Source organism: Salvia splendens, chromosome 4 (assembly GCF_004379255.2).
Source record: "Salvia splendens isolate huo1 chromosome 4, SspV2, whole genome shotgun sequence".
Lineage (NCBI taxonomy): Eukaryota > Viridiplantae > Streptophyta > Magnoliopsida > Lamiales > Lamiaceae > Salvia > Salvia splendens.
In genome coordinates, this window is record NC_056035.1 from 18,982,929 (window position 1) to 19,004,519 (window position 21,591).

At 40.1% G+C, this 21,591-nt stretch overlaps 2 protein-coding genes across 2 annotated transcripts; both read left to right on the plus strand.

The window, feature by feature from the left end:
• Positions 1 to 3,150: 3,150 nt before the first annotated feature.
• On the plus strand, positions 3,151 to 3,987 carry LOC121800783. The gene is made up of 2 exons (XM_042200285.1): positions 3,151 to 3,549; positions 3,664 to 3,987. Exons 1-2 carry the CDS (start codon positions 3,151 to 3,153, stop codon positions 3,985 to 3,987), a joined length of 723 nt encoding a protein of 240 aa, XP_042056219.1.
• Positions 3,988 to 6,186: 2,199 nt separating this feature from the next.
• On the plus strand, positions 6,187 to 8,076 carry LOC121800784. Its single transcript, XM_042200286.1, has 3 exons — positions 6,187 to 6,696; positions 7,098 to 7,475; positions 7,633 to 8,076. Exons 1-3 carry the CDS (start codon positions 6,187 to 6,189, stop codon positions 8,074 to 8,076), a joined length of 1,332 nt encoding a protein of 443 aa, XP_042056220.1.
• The last annotated feature ends 13,515 nt before the right edge of the window (positions 8,077 to 21,591 follow it).

Genomic DNA, 21,591 nt, shown 5'->3' on the forward strand with positions numbered 1-21,591 from the left:
TCCGGAGTGGATTGCGAGTGGGAGTTGTGGATCTGATACGTGATGATTTGAATTTACATGATCATGGCTATTTTTACTGTTGCGTTCGATTACTCGACCCAGTAGTTTTAGATCTGATAATTTTCTGCTTAATCGTAATGTTTGACGTCCGATTTGAATTTGCTCTGTTTTGATGCTCTGTTTCGTTCAAGTTCATGTTTATTTTCTGAATAAGATGAAGATCGTTGGTAGTTAGAATCCAGATTCGTCCTTTGTTTGCTTTTGCAGCTTTATTTGTCGAGTAGCTAAATCGGGAATCTGTCCCGCTGCTTTTTCATGCTCTTTTGTCTAACCATTTTGGGAAACTTTTTACTTGACCTAGTAGTTTGATAAACCGACTGTAGTCAATTTCAAATTCTCGGATCATGAACATGTTTGAGTTTCTCTGTTCTTAGATCTAGTACTTGAAGTGTTTTTAATTCTCGTGACCCAGTAGTTTAAATTTCTCGATCCATTTGTTGCGCGGTAGCAGCCAACCCTTCCCAAAACCCTCCAAATGCATGCTAACTCATCCGTACTCGTGGGATCGATCATTTGCTTCTCTATACTAGCCAATAGTGTAGTGGGTTGAGGTTTTGAAGCGGAAAAGTGTATGTCCAATGACCGAATTTTGAAGGTTACATGATCTCCTAGACCCTGTGATCTAGCGAATCCTATAGACCTAGGGGTTTGTGATATATCAAGTGCACAATACACTCTTAAAACCGTTACATTCAAATAGCGCCGTTGCCGGGGATGGATGGCGTTGTTTATGTTTGTGTTTAGAGTTTTTGGTGTATATAGTTTTGATTTGTTTGTTTTTCCTTTTCTTTTTTCAGTTTATGAGCAGAGGCTCAAGGTTTGGACACTGGAACAACTCACCCGGTTTGAGAGACGCCCAAACTAGTTGGCAGGTCAAGGAAGCAGTATCCCCTATCACCACCAGGTCAGGCTTAACAACAGGAGATCCAGTCCAGTTGAGTTCAGAAAGTGACAAAGACCCAACCTCACCAATCAAAGAAGAAGTAGAGTCATCTTCAGACTCAGGAAGAGAAGAAGGTGTTATCATGGCGGCTGAACCAGATAACGACCCCGAGATTGGCTCACTCAACGCCCATCTGAATGGCTAACCATCCCAAGCCATTGTTATTACCACTGCTCAGCAGACGATTGATATAAAAACAAACGTGTTGGCCGTGATGCCACATTTCTACGAGCGAAAGATTGAGTGCCCATATGAATTTATCAACGAGTTCTGCAAACTTTGCAGTATTCAGAAGAGGCCCCCTAATTCGACTAAATATGATTACAGGTTGCGCGCATTCCCATTTGCGCTGAAGGGTGAGGCCAACACATGGTTATTGAGGTTACCAGCCAATTCTATCCGCACGTGGGCAGACTTCAGATTGTTTTTCTTGGACTACTTCATTCCCTCGAACAAGACGAATGCCATCAAAAAGAAAATTCTAGCGTGCAGACAGGATTATGATGAGTCCTTGAGCCAGTATTGGTCACGTTTCAAGGGATTGCTCGATTCTTGCCCCAACAACCGAATGTGTGACGCAGAGGTCTACAACATTTTCTACGAAGGGGCGAATCCAGAGTCCAAGGATTTACTAAACTCTTCGAGCGGGGTATGAGCGAGGCAAGAGAGATTTTGGGAAGATTGATTGATGCAAAAAAGGCGTATGATTCCCCTCGTACTATCCTTAGAAGGGGAAATGTGGATGCAGTGAATGTGCAAAATGAGGATAGGATGTACGCTAGGATGGATAAGATGGAGAACATGATTCTGACCACCTTAGGAAAAATAATCCGCCGGCCCCAGCCGAAAAGGCTCAGGTGAATTCAGTGGGGAGCTGGAATTCGAATGGAAGTTGGAACCCAGGGAAGCAAAAGGAAACCCCATGGAGGGACAACCCATACTTTAGATGGTATGATAATAACCCGAATCTTCCACCCCAACAACAGAATACCGATTATTCGAACCTACCGGAGAATCAATCCAACTGGGCTAACAGAACTCAGGAGGGGCAGAACAATTGGGGCAACCGGAATCAGGACGACCAATCTAACTGGGTCAATAGGAATCAGAACAATCCAATAAACTCCTATGTTCCACCATACCAGAGGAATTACCAGGGCAACAACCAGAACCCTCAGCCCAATTACCAAGGGTATCAAGGGTCGAGTCAACAATACAACAATAATCAGGGAGGTCAAGGAAATTTCTGTCCGAATCAGGGACATGTGCCTAGCCACCATCAAGGACCGAATGGTAGTCAACCCAGCCCCAAACAGCCAAAGAACCTCGATGATATGGTGCATGACTTGATCAGTTCACAACAGCACATTCAAAATAACATGCAGTCGAACAACGACGTGGTACATAAGCTGCAGGACGCTCAAGTGGAACACAAGGCTGCCATGGACATGATGGCGAAGAAATTGTCTCAGATCGCAACTTTCCTGAGTGAACGAAGGAAGAATTCCAGCCACAGTCAAGCCGTCGGACAGGGCGAACATCAGTCAAATCACCCTTAGGTCTGGGAGAGAGTACAAAGGTCCGAAAATGAAGATTGATGAAGGGACATCTACTGTGGTGAGCGAAGGTGGAGATGACCTGACCCAGCAGAAGGAAGATACTGGGACAAAAGAATCAGAAACAAGGGAAGCCAGAACAGAGGGTGATATCTAGATCGTTGACCTGAGAAAACCACTGCCCCGAATGGTTGACCCATTTTTCTTAGACCCAGGAACTGAAGTGGAGAAAAAAGGAGTAAGGAAAGAGACTGGAGAGTCCTTCAAGGGAGATTCTAGTAACATGGTCAAACAAGTGAAGCCCTTTCCCTACCGAGGGGGGACCAAGAAGAAAAAAGATGATCCAGTAGACTTCATGGAAATCTTCGGAAAGCTGGAAATTAACCTACCATTCCTACAGGCTCTGAAGCTGCCTCTATTCAGCAAGTTCATCAAAGAATTCATCACCGGGAAGAATAAACCCAATGACAAAATAGTGTCGGAGAAACTGTGCCAGCAGTGATTCAGAAGCGGAGGATGCCGTCAAAATGCACTGACCCAGGTATGTTCACTCTTCCCTTTTCAATTGGGGACATTAGAATTGAGCATGCTATGTGTGACCTAGAAGCATCAATAAATGTTTTACTGCTTTCCATCTATAAGAAGCTGGTAGGAGTAAGAACGGTTGATACGAAGGTGGTGATCCAGTTAGCGGATAGGTCATGCATTAGTCCAGAGGGTGTGTTGGAAAACGTGATAGTTAAGGTGCATGATTTCCTATATCCAGCCGATTTCCATGTGATTAGGATGAATGAATATGAATCTACTGAGTCTAGCAGAGTGCTTTCAGGTAGACCATTCCTACGCACCGTTAAGACTATAATTGATGTTTTTGATGGAACAATTTGTCTGGACTATCATGGGGAGAAATTCACTTTCAATATTGATGAAGCAATGAAAAAACCTTTAGGTGTAGAAAATCTTCATGTTGTGGATATCATTAACTCCTTGGTCCAAGAATATCTTGAGACTGAATTAATGCATGAACATATTAACAATTCAAAGTTAAGTCATTCTATTGATAGAGAGGTAGCAGGATGGTGTGAGGCCATGAACTCTCTATAGTTGACAGATGAAGAGCTAGCAGAGGCGATTGTGGAATTCTATAAGAGTCCTGAATCCGCTAGGTCAAGGGAATCAGCCCAGGTGGCTAGATTGGAAAAATTTCCAAGACCTGAAGGATTAATCACCAAGGAAATGGAAAAGAATCCACTGCCCCAGGAGACAAGTTCACCAAAGAAGGAGTTGAAAACACTGCCACTAGGTCTAAAATATGCTTATTTGGAGGAGAACGATACGTTCCCTGTAATCGTCAACAACAACTTGACCCATGAACAGGAAAATGAGTTACTTGAAGTGATCAGGAGAAATAAGAAAGCCATAGGGTAGACTCTATCAGACCTAGTGAGAATTAGTCCCGACCTCTGTATGCATCATATTCACTTGGAGGAAGGAGCAAAGGCCTACCGGGATTCACAAAGGAAACTGAACTTGAACATGAGGGAGGAAGTCTTGAAGGAAGTTCTGAAACTACTATCCTTGGGAAACTACTATCCTTGGGAATCATCCCTGACAGTGAGTGGTTAAGCCCAGTCCACATGGTGCCGAAGAAGTCGGGGATACAAGTGGTGAAGAATGAAAAGAATGAGCTTGGGCCCACAAGACTGGTAACGGGCTGGAGGATGTGTATCGACTACCGGAAGTTGAACCAAAAACTTGACTCGACTTTATTTTACCCAATTAATACCCGCAAGTGTACGGGGTTATTGTAGCATTTAGCAAGCAAGAGTATATCGTATCCCACAGAGACAATTAAGTGTAAACCTAAGTACCACGAACAAATTTCAACTACTATCCAGACAATTAGGAAATTTTGGGTTTTGAAACTAACAACTACTAAAAGCATATAAATTCAGAGATTAAATTAAAACACTTAAACAAGAAAGCAATTAAGCAAGTTGTATAAGATGATGGAGAAATATGCAGAATTCTGGGATCCGATGCGCAACTCATAGTCTAACCCAATTGAAATAGATTTACCATTTAAAGTCTCCAGAATTGTTGAATCAATCACGATTGTAGATTAAACCCCCTCCCGAGGTTAGAAATCCATAGATTAGGTGTAATAATTAAAGTCCCCTTCTAATTCTTAGACCTAACTCCTAACAGTTTGATTAGATTAATGATCACACTCAAAATCTCAACTCTCCTGAGTTCTATTGAATTAAGGTGTGAATTATTCCTCTTTCAAGATTAAATATTTCATCTCCCGATTACTCTAAGAAACCCTAATACTCCCAATTGGTGATCAAGCAATTGATAGGAAAAAGCACAAGAATAATTCAAACAATTGCAAGAGCAAGATAAACCAAAGTCAATTGGATTAAAACTATGAATCAGTGCATCTTCACCAAGAATTCTACATGAAAGGTGCTTAGCTACTCATGTTCCTGGTAGAAAAAAAACCAAAACTAAGAAAAACAATGGAATTCATGATAAGTGTAGAATAGATTGAACCCTAGGCTTTTTCTCCCGGCCGCATGAGATTTTTGGCGGAGGAATTGAAGTTTGAATCTTCAATCGTCTTCCAAGAGTTCTTCGGAAAGAGGGAGAATGTGTGTTTGGCGGTAAGTGTAGAATAGATTGAACCCTAGGCTTTTTCTCCTTTTAATCCCCATCAAAAATCGCGTTTTTGGCATAAAAATACGCCAAAACAACGTACCCGGCCGGGTGGAATTATAAAGGGTAAAAATCACCCGGCTGGGTGATGATTTTCGACCAGTTTCAGACCTTTCAGCGCTCAATTTGCGACACCCGGCCGGGTGGAATTATAGGGTAACAATTCACCCGGCCGCATGAGATTTTCTGGACAACTCAGTGCTTGTAAAACGGCCATAAGTTCTTCTACATAGCTCCGATTGAGGTGTTTAAAATACCCACGCAAAGCTATTTTGAAGACGAAGAGAATGATAAGCATTGGGGGTTTATTGGAATTCAAAATCTTCAGTAAAATTGTCTCAAACCAAGGCTGCTTCACATCCACCTATTTTGCACCTTTTTCTACACATTCTTAACAAAATGGTCAACATACCAACATAATAGAGAAGTAGATATAAACACGCCTAATAATAGACGATATATGATCAAAATCATACAAAACCACCCTCTAAAACCATGTAAAATCCAGGTATGTCACGAGGCTACACGAAAAGATCACTTTCCGTTTCCCTTTATTGACCAGATGCTTGAGAGACTAGGGGGCAAGCAATTCTTCTACTTTTTGGACGGCTACAATGGTATTTCTAGATATACGTAGATCCAAAAGACCAGGAGAAGGCGGCTTTTACGTGTCCCTTTGGGACGTATGCGTATAAGAGGATACCCTTTGGCCTGCATAATGCACCAGGCACCTTTCAAAGGTGCATGATGATCATCTTCTCGGACCTGCTGGAAGAGTGTATAGAAATTTTTATGGATGATTTTACAGTTTATGGGAGTTCCTTCGAAACCTGCCTAACTAATTTGGATCTAGTACTAAAGAGATGTAGAGAGAAGAATTTGGCGCTGAATTTTAGAAAATGTCACTTTATGGTGTCGGAGGGAATTGTCCTGGGCCACGTCGTCTCAGAAAAAGGTATTCAGGTGGACAAGGCAAAGGTAGACGTGATTTCAAGGATTCCTTATCCTACAAATCAGAAAGAAGTGAGGGGATTCTTGGGCCACGCGGGATTCTACCGAAGGTTCATCGAAGACTTCGTAAAAATTGCACAGCCACTTACCCGCCTCATGCAGAATGACGTGGACTTCATCTTCGATGAGGCATGTCAAGGGGCCTTCCAACTTTTGAAGGACAAGCTTGTATCATCCCATATAATCAGAGCTCTAGACTGGAAACACCGCTTCGAGGTGATGTGCGATCCCAGTGACTATGCCGTCGGAACAGTGCTAGGTCAAAGAATTGATGGAAAGAGCTATGTAATTTTCTACGCCTCGAAGACTCTTAACCAGGCCCAGAAGAATTACGACACCACAGAGAAAGAAATGCTAGCTGTTGTGTATTCCTTTGAAAAGTTCCGACCATATTTACTTGGGTCGAAGGTGATAGTGTTCACTGATCACCCAACGATTAAGTACCTGTTAGCGAAGAAGGAGTCTAAGCCAAGACTAATCCGATGGGTGTTGTTACTACAAGAATTTGACTGGGAAGTGAGGGATAAGAAGGGAACCGAGAATATGGTAGCCGATCATCTAAGCAGAATTTTTCAAGGAGATACAGAGGAGGCTATACCAGACGCATGCCCAGAGGAGCATCTATATTGCATGGAGCATCTATATTGCATGGGGGAATCCTCTATATTACGGACCTGGCAAACTACTTAGTCACAGGAGAGCTGCCCAGTACACCAGAGATTTCTCGGGCCCAGAGGATGAAAATTAGGAGTGAGGTCAAGCACTATTTTTGTGATGATCCTTATCTTTGGAGAATGGGTTCAGACCAGGTGATTAGAAGATGTATTCCAGAATGGGAACAGAGGGACGTGTTGTACCATTGTCATACATTGGCATGCGGTGGGCATTTTGGCCCAAGAAAAACTGCTCGGAAGGTTTTAGATAGTGGATTTTACTTGCCGTCTTTGAACAATGACGCTTATGAGTTCTGCCAGAATTGTGGTCGCTGCCAGCAGACTGGGGGAATCTCTACTCATGATGAGATGCCCGAGGTCCCAGTAATCGTCTGTGAAGTGTTCGATGTCTGGGGGATGGACTTCATGAGTCCATTCCCGTCTTCCTACGAAAATTTATACATACTAGTGGCAGTAGATTATGTATCGAAGTGGATAGAGGCTAAGGCGACTGCCACATGTGAAGCAAAGGAGGTCACGAAGTTCCTTAAGGCTAATATTTTCAGCCGATATGGAGTGCCGAGGGCAGTCATTTTAGACCAGAGAACGCATTTCTGTAACCGAACCATGGAGGCCCTTATGAAAAAACTATGGAGTACACCACCGACTTTCTACTCCGTATCACCAACAGAGCAACGGGCAGGCAGAAATCTCCAACCGGGAGATCAAAGGAATTCTAGAGAAAACAGTCAACCCGTTAAGGAAGGACTGGAGCAAACGGTTAGATGATGCACTCTGGGCCTACCGGACTGCGTTCAAAACTCCCATTGGAATGTCGCCTTACAGGCTCGTGTTTAGAAAGATGTGCCATCTCCCAGTCGGTGTAGAACATAGGGAGTACTGGGAAGTCAGAGAGACGAACATGAAGCCCCAGACCTGTGAGGAGGAGAGGAAGCTCCAACTGCAAGAGCTGGAGGAATTGAGGCTTGAGTCATACGATGTTGCGATGTGGTACAAGGAAAAAACTAAGTTGTGGCACGACAAAAAACCTCCGGGTCAAGGAGTTGCAGGTTGGTCAGAAAGTGCTCCTGTTCCAATCACGGTTGAAGCTGATGCCCGGAAAGCTAAAGTCTAAGTGGATCGAACCCTACACGATCGTTGGCCTTAGAGCAAACGGAGCTGTGGAAATTCAGGGAAACGCTTCTAACTCTATCCATTTCCTTGTTAACGGTTACAGAGTTAAGGTGTTTAGGGATAGTTCAGAGTTGTGTGTGGTGGAAGAAATTCCACTACTCATGCTCCCCATTATCGCCTAACGAGTCAGATTGTTTAGGTATTCTTCGGAAATTCTTGGGTCAGTTAGATAGGCATGAAGGTTTTAATATGTAGACTGAACCAGGATCTTCCCAAGAATACTCATACAATTCTTGTAAATATGTGAATATGTTTCATGAATCTTAAAAAATCCAAACAAAGAGAAAAAAATCCATTTCCCAAAAAAATATTTTTGAAACACCAAGCGACCCCGAAAAATCAATTGTTATTGAAAATGTTTCTGATTTGAATCCCCTCGATCGGGGAGTTTGGTGTCTCATTTTTTTTAGTCTAAACTTTTCCTAAGTGTTGTTTTGTGAAAGGGAACTTGAAAACAATAGTTATGTGAGGGGGAGAAATTTTCGGGCAAAATGGGAGGAAGTTCAAAATTTGAAATTCAAATTCAAAACCCTAAGGAGGTGGCATACGGTTGCTTGCATCATCATGCAACCATCCCTCTCTCTTTTCTTTTTCTTTTATTTTTATTACCTTATTTTCTTTTGCCTTTCTTCTTTTTAAATTTTCCTAAAATAACTTCCCCCACCTTATTAAAACTTCTCCCTCGCAATTATTTTATCTCACAACTCACACATTTAATTTTTGAAAACCTTAACCTCACCATTCCAAACTTTCTCTGTGTCAGTTTCTGACAGAACCGCCTCCAACCACCGCGAGTTTCCTATCACGAAGTCATAGAGAATCAGCCACCCAAACACAACTCTAGAAGGAAAAACCCCAGCCCACTAAAGCAAAAACCGGTGAAACTTCGGCGAAGCCACAGACAAACCCGCCAGCAAGGAAGCCATCCGTCGTCCCTCAACCAAACGCGGTGGCGACTTCTTCATCCCAGACCGTAATTTCCAACCCAACTGCAGTACGGCCAGAACCAACGCCGGTGATTTCAACCGCTCCGTCGACTACAACCGTCGTCGCCACCACAAAGCCGATTGAAGGGCCCGATTCAGAACAAATCATGCAGGAGTTCTTACAAAAGTTTGGCCGTGGAGCAAAGGTAAGTGCAATCTACGCTCGCTTAGCAGAGGTATGTAAAGAAGAGGAAACCGCCCTGACCCGGCTTTAAATTCCACCCCGAAAGTCTACTTTTCAAGAAACACCCACATCCCAAGCCCTATCTTCCCACAAAGAAAACCCCCAAAACTTAACCGAAACCCTAGCCCCTGTTGCAGAACCCCCTTCCTCGGCGATCCATGCAGAAATCCAGATCTCTACATTTACTCTTGCTCCTGTTCTGCCACATGCAGAGGAGGCAAAGTACCCCTTCGAGAAAAATATGGAGGAGGCTGCGAAGAATGATAAGGAGGAGGAGAAAGGAACTCAGGGTAGTGAATGAGGGAAGAATGAAGAAAGAGTGTCTGAGGGGGAGGGTGAGGAGCGAGTGGAGGATGAAGAACCAGAGAGTAACGAGGGTGATGAGGGAGATGATGCTGAAGGTACTGGGGAGGGTAGAGAGAGAGGAGGTTGATGAAGAGGATGTTGCTGGTAATGAAAGGGAAAATTTAGAGTTTGGATAGGGTAGTGAGGAGGTTGTTGAGGGAGAAATCCCTGTGGATACGCGTAATGTTGAGAACGAGGAACCTGTTGATGAGAGTGTGAATGAACCCGAGAGCGAAGGGTTGAAAGAGATTGTGGATTTAGAGGATGGACCGGATGGTGAGGAAACATCAGTCGATGAGAGAATGACGAGGAGGAACACCCGCTGGAGCATGCAGGTGGATGAATTAGTGGTGGCTACAAGGCCAAGGAAGTTGTAGTTCGGCACCTCGGAGGGCGAGGTAGAAACAGGGGAGGACATCCCTGAGGCCCAGGAGACTCCAGAGAAGGAAGAGGAGGTCTCTGCTGAGGTCGTGAAGAAGCGCTTTGCTGCTGAGCGTAAGCGCAAATGAAAGCAGGAGGCTAAGACCCTGACTAAGAAGCACAGGCAGGCTTCCTCCGCCGTGGAGATCAATGAACCTACCCCAAAGGCCATCCATGTGCCATTTTCCAAGCCATTAGAGGGTCCCAATGAGGACAGAGAGGAAGAGGAAGAAGCGGATACTAACCCACCTGAGGAGTCCATCTACGAGATGACAGAATTGCTGGTGAAAAGGAAGCTATTAGAGGTCATGGCCCATTTCGACGATCCCAAGAAGGCTCTAACATACGAGGAGCGAGACGCAAAAGGGAAATTAGCCAAGTCAGGAAAGTGCTACCACCCTGAGTTGCTCCAGGAGATTGAATTAGAGGAGGAATTCATCTCCTATATCAGCACCATCAGGTTCGAATGGTTGCTGCGCCATAGCACAACGGAGGTGCCGATTGCTTTGGCCAAGGAGTTCTTCATGTCATACAAGTTTAAGTTCACCATGGACCCAGACGCTGACTCAATCACCTTTTGCCTTTTTATTGAGGAGATAACAATAAGCATCCGGGAATGGTCGTTGCGAATGGGGTTTTTTACCCTGGAGGAGGATGAAAAAAGTATCTGGAATGAGAGGGAAATCGGACCCCCGAGGAAAACCCCTGGTTTTGACACTCAGGGCTTGGGAGCTCATCACCCATAAGCGTGGTGGGAACTTCAAGACAAGCCTCTCAAATGGAGTCCACATCACCACCACCTCCTTCGTTTCGCCCAGGTCTTTATCGGATATAACCTCATGGGTCAGGTAAACTCCACCATCACTACACCAGAACTCTACTTCACATGGTGTATGCTGAAGGGTGTGAAGGTCCACCTCGGATATTGGTTGGCCCAAGGTTGCCACCTAATGACTACCCACACATCTCGCCACCTCTACACCTGTCACCTCCTTGGCGCCTACCTCCAGAGGAATGTAATTATGAAGATAGCAAAATCGGTGCCCACCCTTGGAATGTGCGATCCTCCAGAGCAGTTCAACCTCGACTTTTTCTTCAACAAGGGTCTTCTACACATGGTGGATGGAGAGGTCTTCTTTTATGAAGTGGGGAAGACCAAAGCGACAGTGAAAATAGAAGGTGGTTGAGTGACAAATGTTGCGACGGTGGAATGGCGAAATGAGATGGACGATGTTAGGAGCGAGATCAGAGAAATCAGGGGCGGAATGAGCACGATAACATCTGTCGTACTGGGACTGAAGGAATCGCTGGAGGCGCGATGGTTGCCTCAGTCGAATAGAGGAATTCGCAGGCCCAACAGTTTATTCCTCCTGGGTCCAGTGGAGAGATCCGACCCTCAACCCCAGGAAAACCCTCAAGTAAGCAAACGCCAGTTAATCCTATTACTACCCCATCTAATAAGAGGACGGAGATGACCACCAAGCCCACAACAACTGTGTTAGCGAAGAAAACCATACCAAAACCAGCAGTTAATGAAGCAGAGAAACCTACACCATCGGTTCCTAAGAAAGTGAAGACCGCCCGCCCGAAGCAAGTGTCCCAGAATCCTGGCTCCCAAGGGAGAAAGAAACAGTATTAAACCCCCAGTTACCAAGTAATTTTATATTTGAGTTTTATTTTTCTTTTCTTTTGTTAAGTGTCTATGTCTGCATGTTTTCTCTGTTTTAAGCATGTTTGTCGTGTCTGTGTATATGTGTTTTGTGTGCTTCTCCCACTTAGCTCAATCCTTGGTCTAAGTGTGAGAAGTTTATGTTAGTATGGCATGTGTTGGTATTTGTTATTTTCTGCGTATGTCTTCTCCCACTTAGTCCATTGCTTGGCCTAAGTGTGAGAACATTGTCTTGTATATATGCTCTGTTGGATTTTTTGTTTTGTGTCCTCTCCCACTTAGTCCAATTCTCGGTCTAAGTGTGAGAAGATTATGTTACATGTGTTTAAGTTGGTCTCTGTTGTCCATGTGTTCACGAACTGCCTTATTTCCACTTCATTAGGACTGCTTGGGGACAAGCATGAGTGAAGTGGGAGGAGGAGAGCAATTAGTGCAGTTAGTGTCTAGCATGTATATATTTTGCCAGGTCTAGGAGTTAGTTTTTTTAGGATTTATGTGTTAAGTATAAACTGGCGAAATAGAAGGCAAGATTCCCTTAGTGAGAGTAATTGAAGAGATGATACATGTCAATTTTGAGACCTCTTTCTTTAATAAATCAAAATCAGTTTGAGTGAAGTAAGGACGATAGAAAGGCATTAATTTGATCTTGTTGTCAAGCCCTCTATAAATTGAGTTAAAAGCCTAAGAGTAGAACACTTTCTACTAAAATTAAAAAAGAGAGAGGCTGCCACTTGATGCTTATGGAGAAATCACATAGGGGAGTAAGGACTAAGGGCAATAGGAGAAACCAGTTTGGCTTATTTCTTTCGAACTTGCTGGACCAGCCTCATTGTAAGGGCACCCCTTAGTTAGCAAAGTTGAGCATCTGTGGTATTGACCTTCCTGTTGAAACCTTAGCTTGCATACTATGTGAACAAGGGGGAAAGAGTGGGGGCAGCTCACCAAATTGGGGTAGGGAATAGGTTGTGAACAAGGGAATAGTAAGAAGTAGAAAAGGAAATGGGCAGGAAAAGTTTTAACCTGACCCAAGACAAAAAGGGAAAAAGTGTTAGGAAAATTTCAGGGCAGGAAATATTTTTAGCTTGACCCGATAGATGTAAGGGATAGAGGAATAAGGACAAAATGGCCAGGGAACAGCTCCAAGTCGGGAAGTTTAGATTTTAACAAGGGAGGTTGTTTCCATCTTTTTGTCCCTGAGTTCACATGTCCCTCATATGCTTTAACTTGCAAATACAGAACTTAGACCCCTTAGGATTCCCACCTACTTACACTACAATCCCTTGGCCCCGTTACAACTAAATGCAAAGACCTTAAAAAACTTTTCCAGTGTCAGTAGAACTCAATGCATCAGTGGTATGACAAAAATGAATGAGTGACTGGTCCTAACATTTCTGGTGAGGAATGAGTGACCGAGTGAATCCAACAACTTAGTGAAAATATAGGTTGTCTTGACGAACAGACAAACTGACCCGATAGAAGAAGGGAGGCAGAGGAATCAGCGACTGTAGACGATTGGATTGACCTTAAGCTTGTGGGGACGACTGCTAGAACTTGAACCAGTTTATACATCTGTGTTTGTTTTTGTTTTCTGTGTCTTGTTTGTTCTTGTGTGTCTGTTCTATTTTCATGTCAAAGTTTTTTTTGCGTCTAGGTCTAGGAGTTTAAGTCTTTTCTTTTTTTGTAGAGTTGGTCAAGTGATAACCATACATTGAAATTTGCCTTACTTCTTTTATTTTATCTTTCATACTTGAGGACAAGTATGGTTTAAGTGTGAGCAATTTGATTAGGCCCATTTCATGCATTGGTTATTGGGTTAAATTCTGTAAATTCAGTGAACTAATAAGTGTTGTAAGTTCAGGTGCGAGTAAAATGAAGTGCATACAAATTACCAGGGGCAGAGGTAAAGGAGGAAAATGAAGTGAAAAACGCCAGCAATTTACCAGACCGAGGAAATGAAAAGAAACACTGGAAGGATACAAAAAATGGAGCAAGGAGCAAGTATAAGGATCAAGGGGAAAAAATAGAAATTATGAAGAAGGAGTTCCTTAGGGATCCGGGCATATATAAATGGACGACCCCCTTTGAAGATCAAAATCTTTTTTATCACTTTTTATCTTTCACTCTTAATCTCCTTAGTTTCATTTTCTAGTCTTAGCTCACTTCATACACGCACTTGGCACCGATGGTAAATTCTGGGCAGGCTTGGCGATAGTTAGTTTCTGTGGTGTAACACGGTCCTCACGAGGGCGAAGACAAAATCTGTTTTTATTTATTTTATTTTATTTTATGTCGTTTATTCTCGCCGTGAACTTCCTTTCCTGGAGCTCTGCGACTACTTTTGTGTTCTGGATCTTATTTCCGTAGTTATGGCAATTTCTATTTTCTGTTTTACTTCGGTTTCCGATGTTGGTGTTGGTTTACTTATTTTGGATGCTTTTTGCAATTGACTGTTGAATTGGAATTGAGATTGTTGAATCTGAGTTTGTTTGTTGAGGAATTATTTGAATCGGAGTTGAAGGAGATGGATCTGAATGTGGTTGAGATTGGATCGGTTGGATCCGGAGTGGGTTGCGAGTTGGAGTTGTGGATATGATACGTGGTGATTTGAATCTGCATGGTTATGGTTATTTTTACTATTGCTTTTGATTAATTGTAATGTTTGACGTCCGATTTGAATTTGATCTATTTTGATGCTCTATTTCGTTCAAGTTCATGTTTATTTGCTGAAGAAGATGAAGATCGTTGGTAATTATAGTCCAGATTTGTCCCAGTAGCTAAATCGGGAATATGTCCCACTGCTTTTTCATGCACTTTTGTCTAACCATTTTGGGAAACTTTTTACTTGACCTAGTAGTTTGATAAACCGATTGTAGTCAATTTCAAATTCTCGGATCATGAACATGTTTGTGTTTCTCTGTTCATAGGTCTAGTACTTGAAGTGTTTTTAATTCTCGTGACCCAGTAGTTTAAATTTTTCAACCCACTTGTTGCGTGGTAACAGCCAACCCTTCCCAAAACCCTCCAAATGCTTGCTAACTCATTCGTCCTCGTGGGGTCGATCATTTGCTTCTCTATACTAGCCAATAGTGTAGCGGGTTGAGGTTTTGGAGTGGAAAACTGTGTGTGCAACGACGGAATTCTGAAGGTTTCATGATCTCCTAGACCCTGTGATCTAGCGAATCCTCTGGACTTAGGGATTTGTGATATATCAAGTGCACAATACACTCTTAAAACTGTTACTTTCAATATCAGTAGAGGTTCCATATGCAAGTTGTCTAATCGTCATTGTGCATTTTTTGCAACGTTGATATGTCCTCTTATCGAACTCCTTGCTGGAAATACACGTCACGGCAACCAGTGCATCTGCGATGTGCATAAATAACAAGCGGTGGATGCGGAACCGCCGTTGGAACATTTGGTCACTCTAACGTGGCTATGCTGCAGAATATTCTTGAAAATAGATGAGAGCAAGATTTTCACAGTCTCATCAAATGTACAACCTGGAGCAGCGCTCGCCCTCCGTCGAGCAATTATATCTCAAGCATGTTATTTCTAGAACTTTCTCGCGGTCTCCTTGAGTCTACGTAGTGGTTGTAGAGATAGGAGAGGATGTTAGACCATCTCTTTCTAGAACTAAGTAGAGTCGTATTCCTTTTTTGGATGTCCCAACTAAGTTGATTCATTTCCCTTTTAACTAAAAACAAAACATCCAATCACTATTACTTTATTCCATCACCTACTTTACTATCTGTTTCTTTCTTACTTTGTTCATCTTTCATACTTTTCAACACAATTTCTTAATCTTCGTGTCCAAAAGTTATGACTCAACTTAGTTGGGACGGAAGGAGTAATAATATTTGGTAGTCCACTTTAAGCCGAGAAGCTTTTTCTTTGATAAGATAATCATATGGGTTTGGTTCCTTAGGTTCTACACATGGAATATCACATGAAAAAGGAGAGATAGGAAAATTGTGTTTGCAAAAAAGGATACAAGTTTACTTGAAAAATAAAAACAAAATGAAAAAAAAAGAAGAAGAATGAGAAAAAAAAGAAAACATATAGTACCAAGAAAAGCATAGAGAGAAAAAAAATGAAATTGAAAAAGAGAGTAATTGTTGTATAGTGAGAAGGGTGATCAAGAAAGTTGAATAAGAGTTTTTAGGGAAATTTATGAATTTCGATAGGTGAGAAGTGTCTAGGCAAAGTCTAGAAGTAGCTTAGACTTGGAAGGGAAATTGTGAATTAGATGAAGTCTTATATTGGGAATTATAGTCACTTTAGCCAAAAATTTCCTCATCTATCCAAGAGCCTACATTACAACCATAAAAAAAGACCTTTCGGATCTTAAATCTGTAATCACAATTTAGTAGATGAGAGTTTAGACTTCGAGCAAAGCTTTACATGTTTTGATTGATTTGAGAGCTACATCATGTACACACACATACACTTTGAGAGCTAGTGGAAACTGAAAATGCACACTACATTTTACCATGTGACGATAATTTGACAAAGTTGAATACATGTTAGTAGCTTGAAGCAATGTCCATATTCATTTACATGCTCACGAAGTCAAAGATGTTTGTTTAATTTATATCTATTGATGCAATGATGACACTCCAACATCCTCACACGAGTTTATATTTCTTACTTTCTTCTTCTTGTTTGAGGACAACCAAGTGTTTTAGTTTGTGAGAGTTGACAAACTTATGGTTCAAGATGTTTTAGTTGGTGTTTAATATGGATTACAAAATGATTTATGGCTAATTGTATAGGTTTTCATCCACTTATAAACTATTTAGGTTATTTAACGAGTTTATTGAAGTTTTAGAGTTAAAACAGATGAAAACGGGCTTAAACGAGGCTTAAAGAGGTTAAATAGAGAAAACTCCCGAGTCGGCGCTGGAAAAGGGACAAAACGCCCGATTGCGCGTTCGATTGAGCTGAAACAGAGAGAATGCCTGAATCAGGCGTTTAATACATTGAAAAACGCCTGACTGCGCGTTTTATCATGCCGTCGAGAGTCGGTGAGAATGCCCGAGTTGGGCGTTTCACACATCAAAGATCGCCCATTTGCTCATTTTCTCAATTCAAGTATAAATACAACATAGAACTCGACAAGGAGAACTTCACACATACCCTAGAGCTAAAATCTACACTTTGGAAGGGAGAATTGAGAGGTTAAGGAGCTACATCCACTCAAGAGATTGAAGAAGAAGGCTTCTCACAATTCAATTCACTTCAACCATTGGGGAGTATTTAATTTTATTTTTTCATGTCTAGCTTACGTTTTACGGAATTCATTTGTGTATTTGACTTGATCATAAGTAGTTAGATAGGTTTGGAGTTTTGGTAAAGATAACAATGGATTGTATGGTTTTATCTTGTGTATTTGTGTTTATCTATCTGTTTTCATGACTTTGTTGGTTATTGTGCTTTTATGATTCAAATGCTTAGCTACCATATAGATTTCCTTGATTGGTGTGTTAGTTAATCTACAACTCTGTATCAATTTGCATTCGAGAGAAGCATGTGCATGAACAGGTCTTGAGTCATCTAAGGGAGCTAATTTCAAAGTATTGGGAAGAGACTCTGATATTAGATACTCCCTCCGTCCCAAGGAAGATGACCCCTTCGTTGGGCGGCACGAGAATTTATGCAACCTTATTTTGTGTGTGAAGTGGAGAGAGTAAAGTAAGAGAGAGAGAATAAAGTAGAGAGAAGGGTGATTCCATTTTTAGTAATGGTTCATCTTGGTTGGAACAAACCAAAAAGGAAAGTGTGTCATCTTTACTGGAACGGAGAGAGTATTAATCAACGACTTAAGTGTACTCAAGAGAGGGCTTAGCTGAGTTTAGCGACTCTCCTAGTTATAGATTGAGGTTCATAGAGGTAAACACGTTCATTGAGTTAGATCTCATTTGTCCATTATAGTTTGATCTGAAACTCTACCTTTCCCTACTTGTTTTCAAACCACCTGTTTGTTTACATGTTTTCCTTTACTTGCTTGCTTCTTTTCAATTAGATTTTCGATAAAAATCTAAAAACACCTTTTCTTTTGTCTAAATATTATTCATCACATTGTGGTATTCAAACCGACACTTTGGTGATCGATAACTTTATCTTGTCACTCACTATAAAATCTTGTACACTTGCAGGCGATATTTAAATTCAAAAGTAGTTCGAATCATTTGTTCATTGACTATACATCCATTAATATAAGTCATTCAAAGTGTACTGAAATAATATTAAGTAAATCATCGGTACCTTCTCTGTGATTTTTGTTTCAGTCAATTTTCAATTTAATTTTTTTCTTACTTGTTTTTTTTTCTTTTTTCTTTTTTCTTTTTAATCTCTTATTCTTTTTTCTTTTATTTTTTATTTTGAAAATATGAATATGAAATCAAATTGAAGTTAATAATCATAAAATATATGACTGTGTTATTGTTGTTTTTATATAAAAGAGTGAACTGCATCAAATATTCCTAACTGTTTGACTTCTTGCACCAATGATTCCTAACAAAAAAATATAGCGCTAGAAGATCCTAACGTTAAATATAATCACGAATCATGTTTTTTCGGACCAAAACACCCTTGAAGAGAGGATTTTTGCACGTGTGTCGCATGCACGTGTCCCTCCTTTCAATAAGATTTATAATTTTCACAGTAATGCAACAAATATTACTAAGTATAAGCGGCAAGAGTGGGGTCAAACCACAGAGACTATGGACCGACTCGAGATTGTTTCTACGACACAATCGAAAAAGGGGTCGGCTGCTACCACACATTCATTGAGTGGGTTAAGTTTTTAATCTACTTGACCTGGCCGAATTAAACTGGATCTATCTAACTGACCTAGCGGATGGGAAAAGTACGAACACTTACATGACAACCAAACTCATGGCAACTTGTAAACTGGGGTTAAACTAACTAGAACACATGTGACTGAAGGAACATGCTTAAACTTTCCCAAAATAGGCAGACAGAGATGCAAAAGCAAGTGGGACATTTTTCCTAAACTGGCTGTGGCTGACAGAAAAGCTGTGAAAAGGAAAAAAACAAAAAGCAGATCTGATTTTCTAACTAACTTCTACTTCTTCTTCTTCTTCTCCAAACAACCAAGTAAAAACAGAGCATGGAACAAAGCTTCAACACCATTGACGAAATAAAACAGAGCATGCTTCAAAACGAGACGTAAACACGAAATTCAAGCTATAACTACCAGATCTACTCTCCTTGGTCAAGAAGAAAGCGGAATAAACACATATTAACCTTGCATGCATCACCTAAACTAACAGATTTCATAAATCAAGCATGTGAACTACTAGATCTCAACCTCTAAACTACTGGAAATCATGTAAATAGCATGGATCTAAACATCTAAGCCACCAATTGCGAAAATCATCCAAGAAACATGAGTAAATAGCATCATCAACATGAAAATAAACATCAAAGCTTCATAAAACTGGAAATAAGTCGAGATCCAAATGAGGAGTCGTCAATTCCTCCGATGAAACTCAAGATTTAACTACAGTGTCTCAAAAGCGGTAAAGAAAGCAAGGATCCAACGTCGGAGTCGTCAATTCCCCCGTCGAAACCATTGAACTAAGCTAAGAAAGCAGTTAACTATCTAAACTAAGCTAAGATAGTAGTGGCGTTAAGCGCCTATGAGAGCTTCCTACCTAAACTACGATAGAGTTAAGCGATGCTTCTTCATTGTGGAAAGCTTCTATTTATAGAGCAGCTTCAACTTCAACCTAAGGCAACTTCTCGTCTGATTTGACCATTTTACCCTTGCAGTAATTGAGGATCTTCATGTCAGCACGCCATTCTGTCTCCTTGACCAGTTAAGCGACTTTTTTTACACTTTTGTTCTATTCCGCCATTCTGTCTCCTTGACCAGTTAGGCGATCTTTTCTGCACTTTTGCTCCATTTCACCATTCTGTCTCCTTGACCAGTTAGGCAACTTTTTCTGCATTTTTGCTCCATTTCTGCTCAATCTGAATCTGCTCGGTCAATTTGCACCATCTATTTGACCTAGCAGACACATGCACACTTAAGCTCACAATTTGTGCATTATCTCCCCCAAAAGCATATAATATCACCCAAAACCAATGCATGAAACGAGCCTTATCAACCCTCATGCCCTAAAAAGGCATTTTTGTCACTCCATTATATTGCTGACATGTGATTTCTGCCTCATTTCTGTTAGCACTTCTTATGTAATTTTCTAATAAGCTCTGGTACTTATACGTAATTAAAATTTCATCATTATTTACCCTTTCTATTTTTTTTATAATATACATATTTATCATTATCTGCATTAATTAATATGAACGTAATAAATGAGACCCTTTCTTCCTTATAAAACTCATTTTCTGGTATTTTTCCGTATTTTTATTTCCCCTAATTTGTTTTATTTACATTGATTTATGGATCAATTTTATTTATTATGAAAATATCCTAATTTTGTAGTATTAATTTATAAATTTACATTGTCTTAATCTCAATTGCTATTATTAATAAAAAAATCTCCAAGGATTAAATAGCTAATATCACATGCTTGAATTTTTTTCAAAATATTACTCATGTTTCAATTTTATCATGAATGACAAGAAACTATGCAAATTTATATCTAAAGATTGAATGTTCATATGATATTAAAAATTTCAGTTTGAGCTAAATTAAAATCCTCAATAAAATATCAATCATAAAAATCGTCTTAAAGCTTGGCTTAGAATAGCAAATTAGTTCGATGATATAAAGAAATAATATTTTAAATGTCAGTGTTTTCAATAAAATAATTATTTTATCATTTAATTAAATGTGAAATATTTTTTATTCTGTGTATTATTGATTCGGATTTTATTGCATAAATAACTTCACTTCTCTGTATTTTTGTTTCTCAATGAATTTGTTATATGATATAACTAGTATATTGTTACCACTAACTATAAATAGAGGGATATAAGAATTGTTTTTATATAAATATTGACAAAACTTTAATCACGTATGAAGTACCAGAACTTATTACGAAATCACATAACAAGCTGCTGACAGAAATGTGACAGAATTCATATGTCAGCGAATTTAGGGATTGCCAAAAATGCCCTTCAAGCTATTTGGGCATTTTCGTCCAAAAAGTAGCTAAAAAACTTCATTTGTGATTATATTTAACGTTAGGGTCTTCCAACGCTATTTGTTTTTGTTAGGAATCACTAGTGCAAGAAGTAAAAAGGTTATAGATATTTGATTCAGTTCACTCTATATAAAATATCTTAATAAACGAGTGATTATTGTTGATAGTGGTAAATCGAATATATGACTTTGTTATTGCTGTTTTTATATAAAATATCTTAATAAACGAGTGATTATTGGATTAACTCCTAAAACCATTTGATTTGTACGTACTGAGCTTTCAATATATCAATAAAATACTTAAAATAAATTATTCTGTACTGAAAATCATAAAATAAGTTGAAGTAAACATATAAAAAGTATTTATCAACACAATTAAAATCTATACATAAAAAGTAAGACGACGTTATTTATTTAGTTGTATGTTCACTTATTTATTGGTCTTTTTTCTAATTATACTCCCTCCATCTCCACCCCATAATAGATATCAAACTTTTCTTTTTAGTTTTTTCCCACAAAAAAATGTCACTTTTCTTTTTTTTTTTGAAAAAGGTAATATCTCACATTAATATTAATATACATTTTTTCTCTCAGTTAACAAACGAAACAACATCTTCTAAAATCTGTCTTTATCCAAGTATGACATCTATTATGGGACAGATGGAGTACTATTTATCAAGTTTGCTTAAATGATTTACTATTTTGGACTTTTGTAA

Coding starts and splice junctions, on each gene's coding strand:
- LOC121800783 (XM_042200285.1), top strand. CDS start 3,151: ATGTGTGACCTAGAAGCATCAATAAATGTTTTACTGCTTTCCATCTAT. Junction 3,550..3,663: donor TGGATATCATTAACTCCTTG/GTCCAAGAATAT, acceptor AACTCTCTATAG/TTGACAGATGAAGAGCTAGC.
- LOC121800784 (XM_042200286.1), top strand. CDS start 6,187: ATGGTGTCGGAGGGAATTGTCCTGGGCCACGTCGTCTCAGAAAAAGGT. Junction 6,697..7,097: donor CATATTTACTTGGGTCGAAG/GTGATAGTGTTC, acceptor GGTTCAGACCAG/GTGATTAGAAGATGTATTCC. Junction 7,476..7,632: donor CCACATGTGAAGCAAAGGAG/GTCACGAAGTTC, acceptor TATCACCAACAG/AGCAACGGGCAGGCAGAAAT.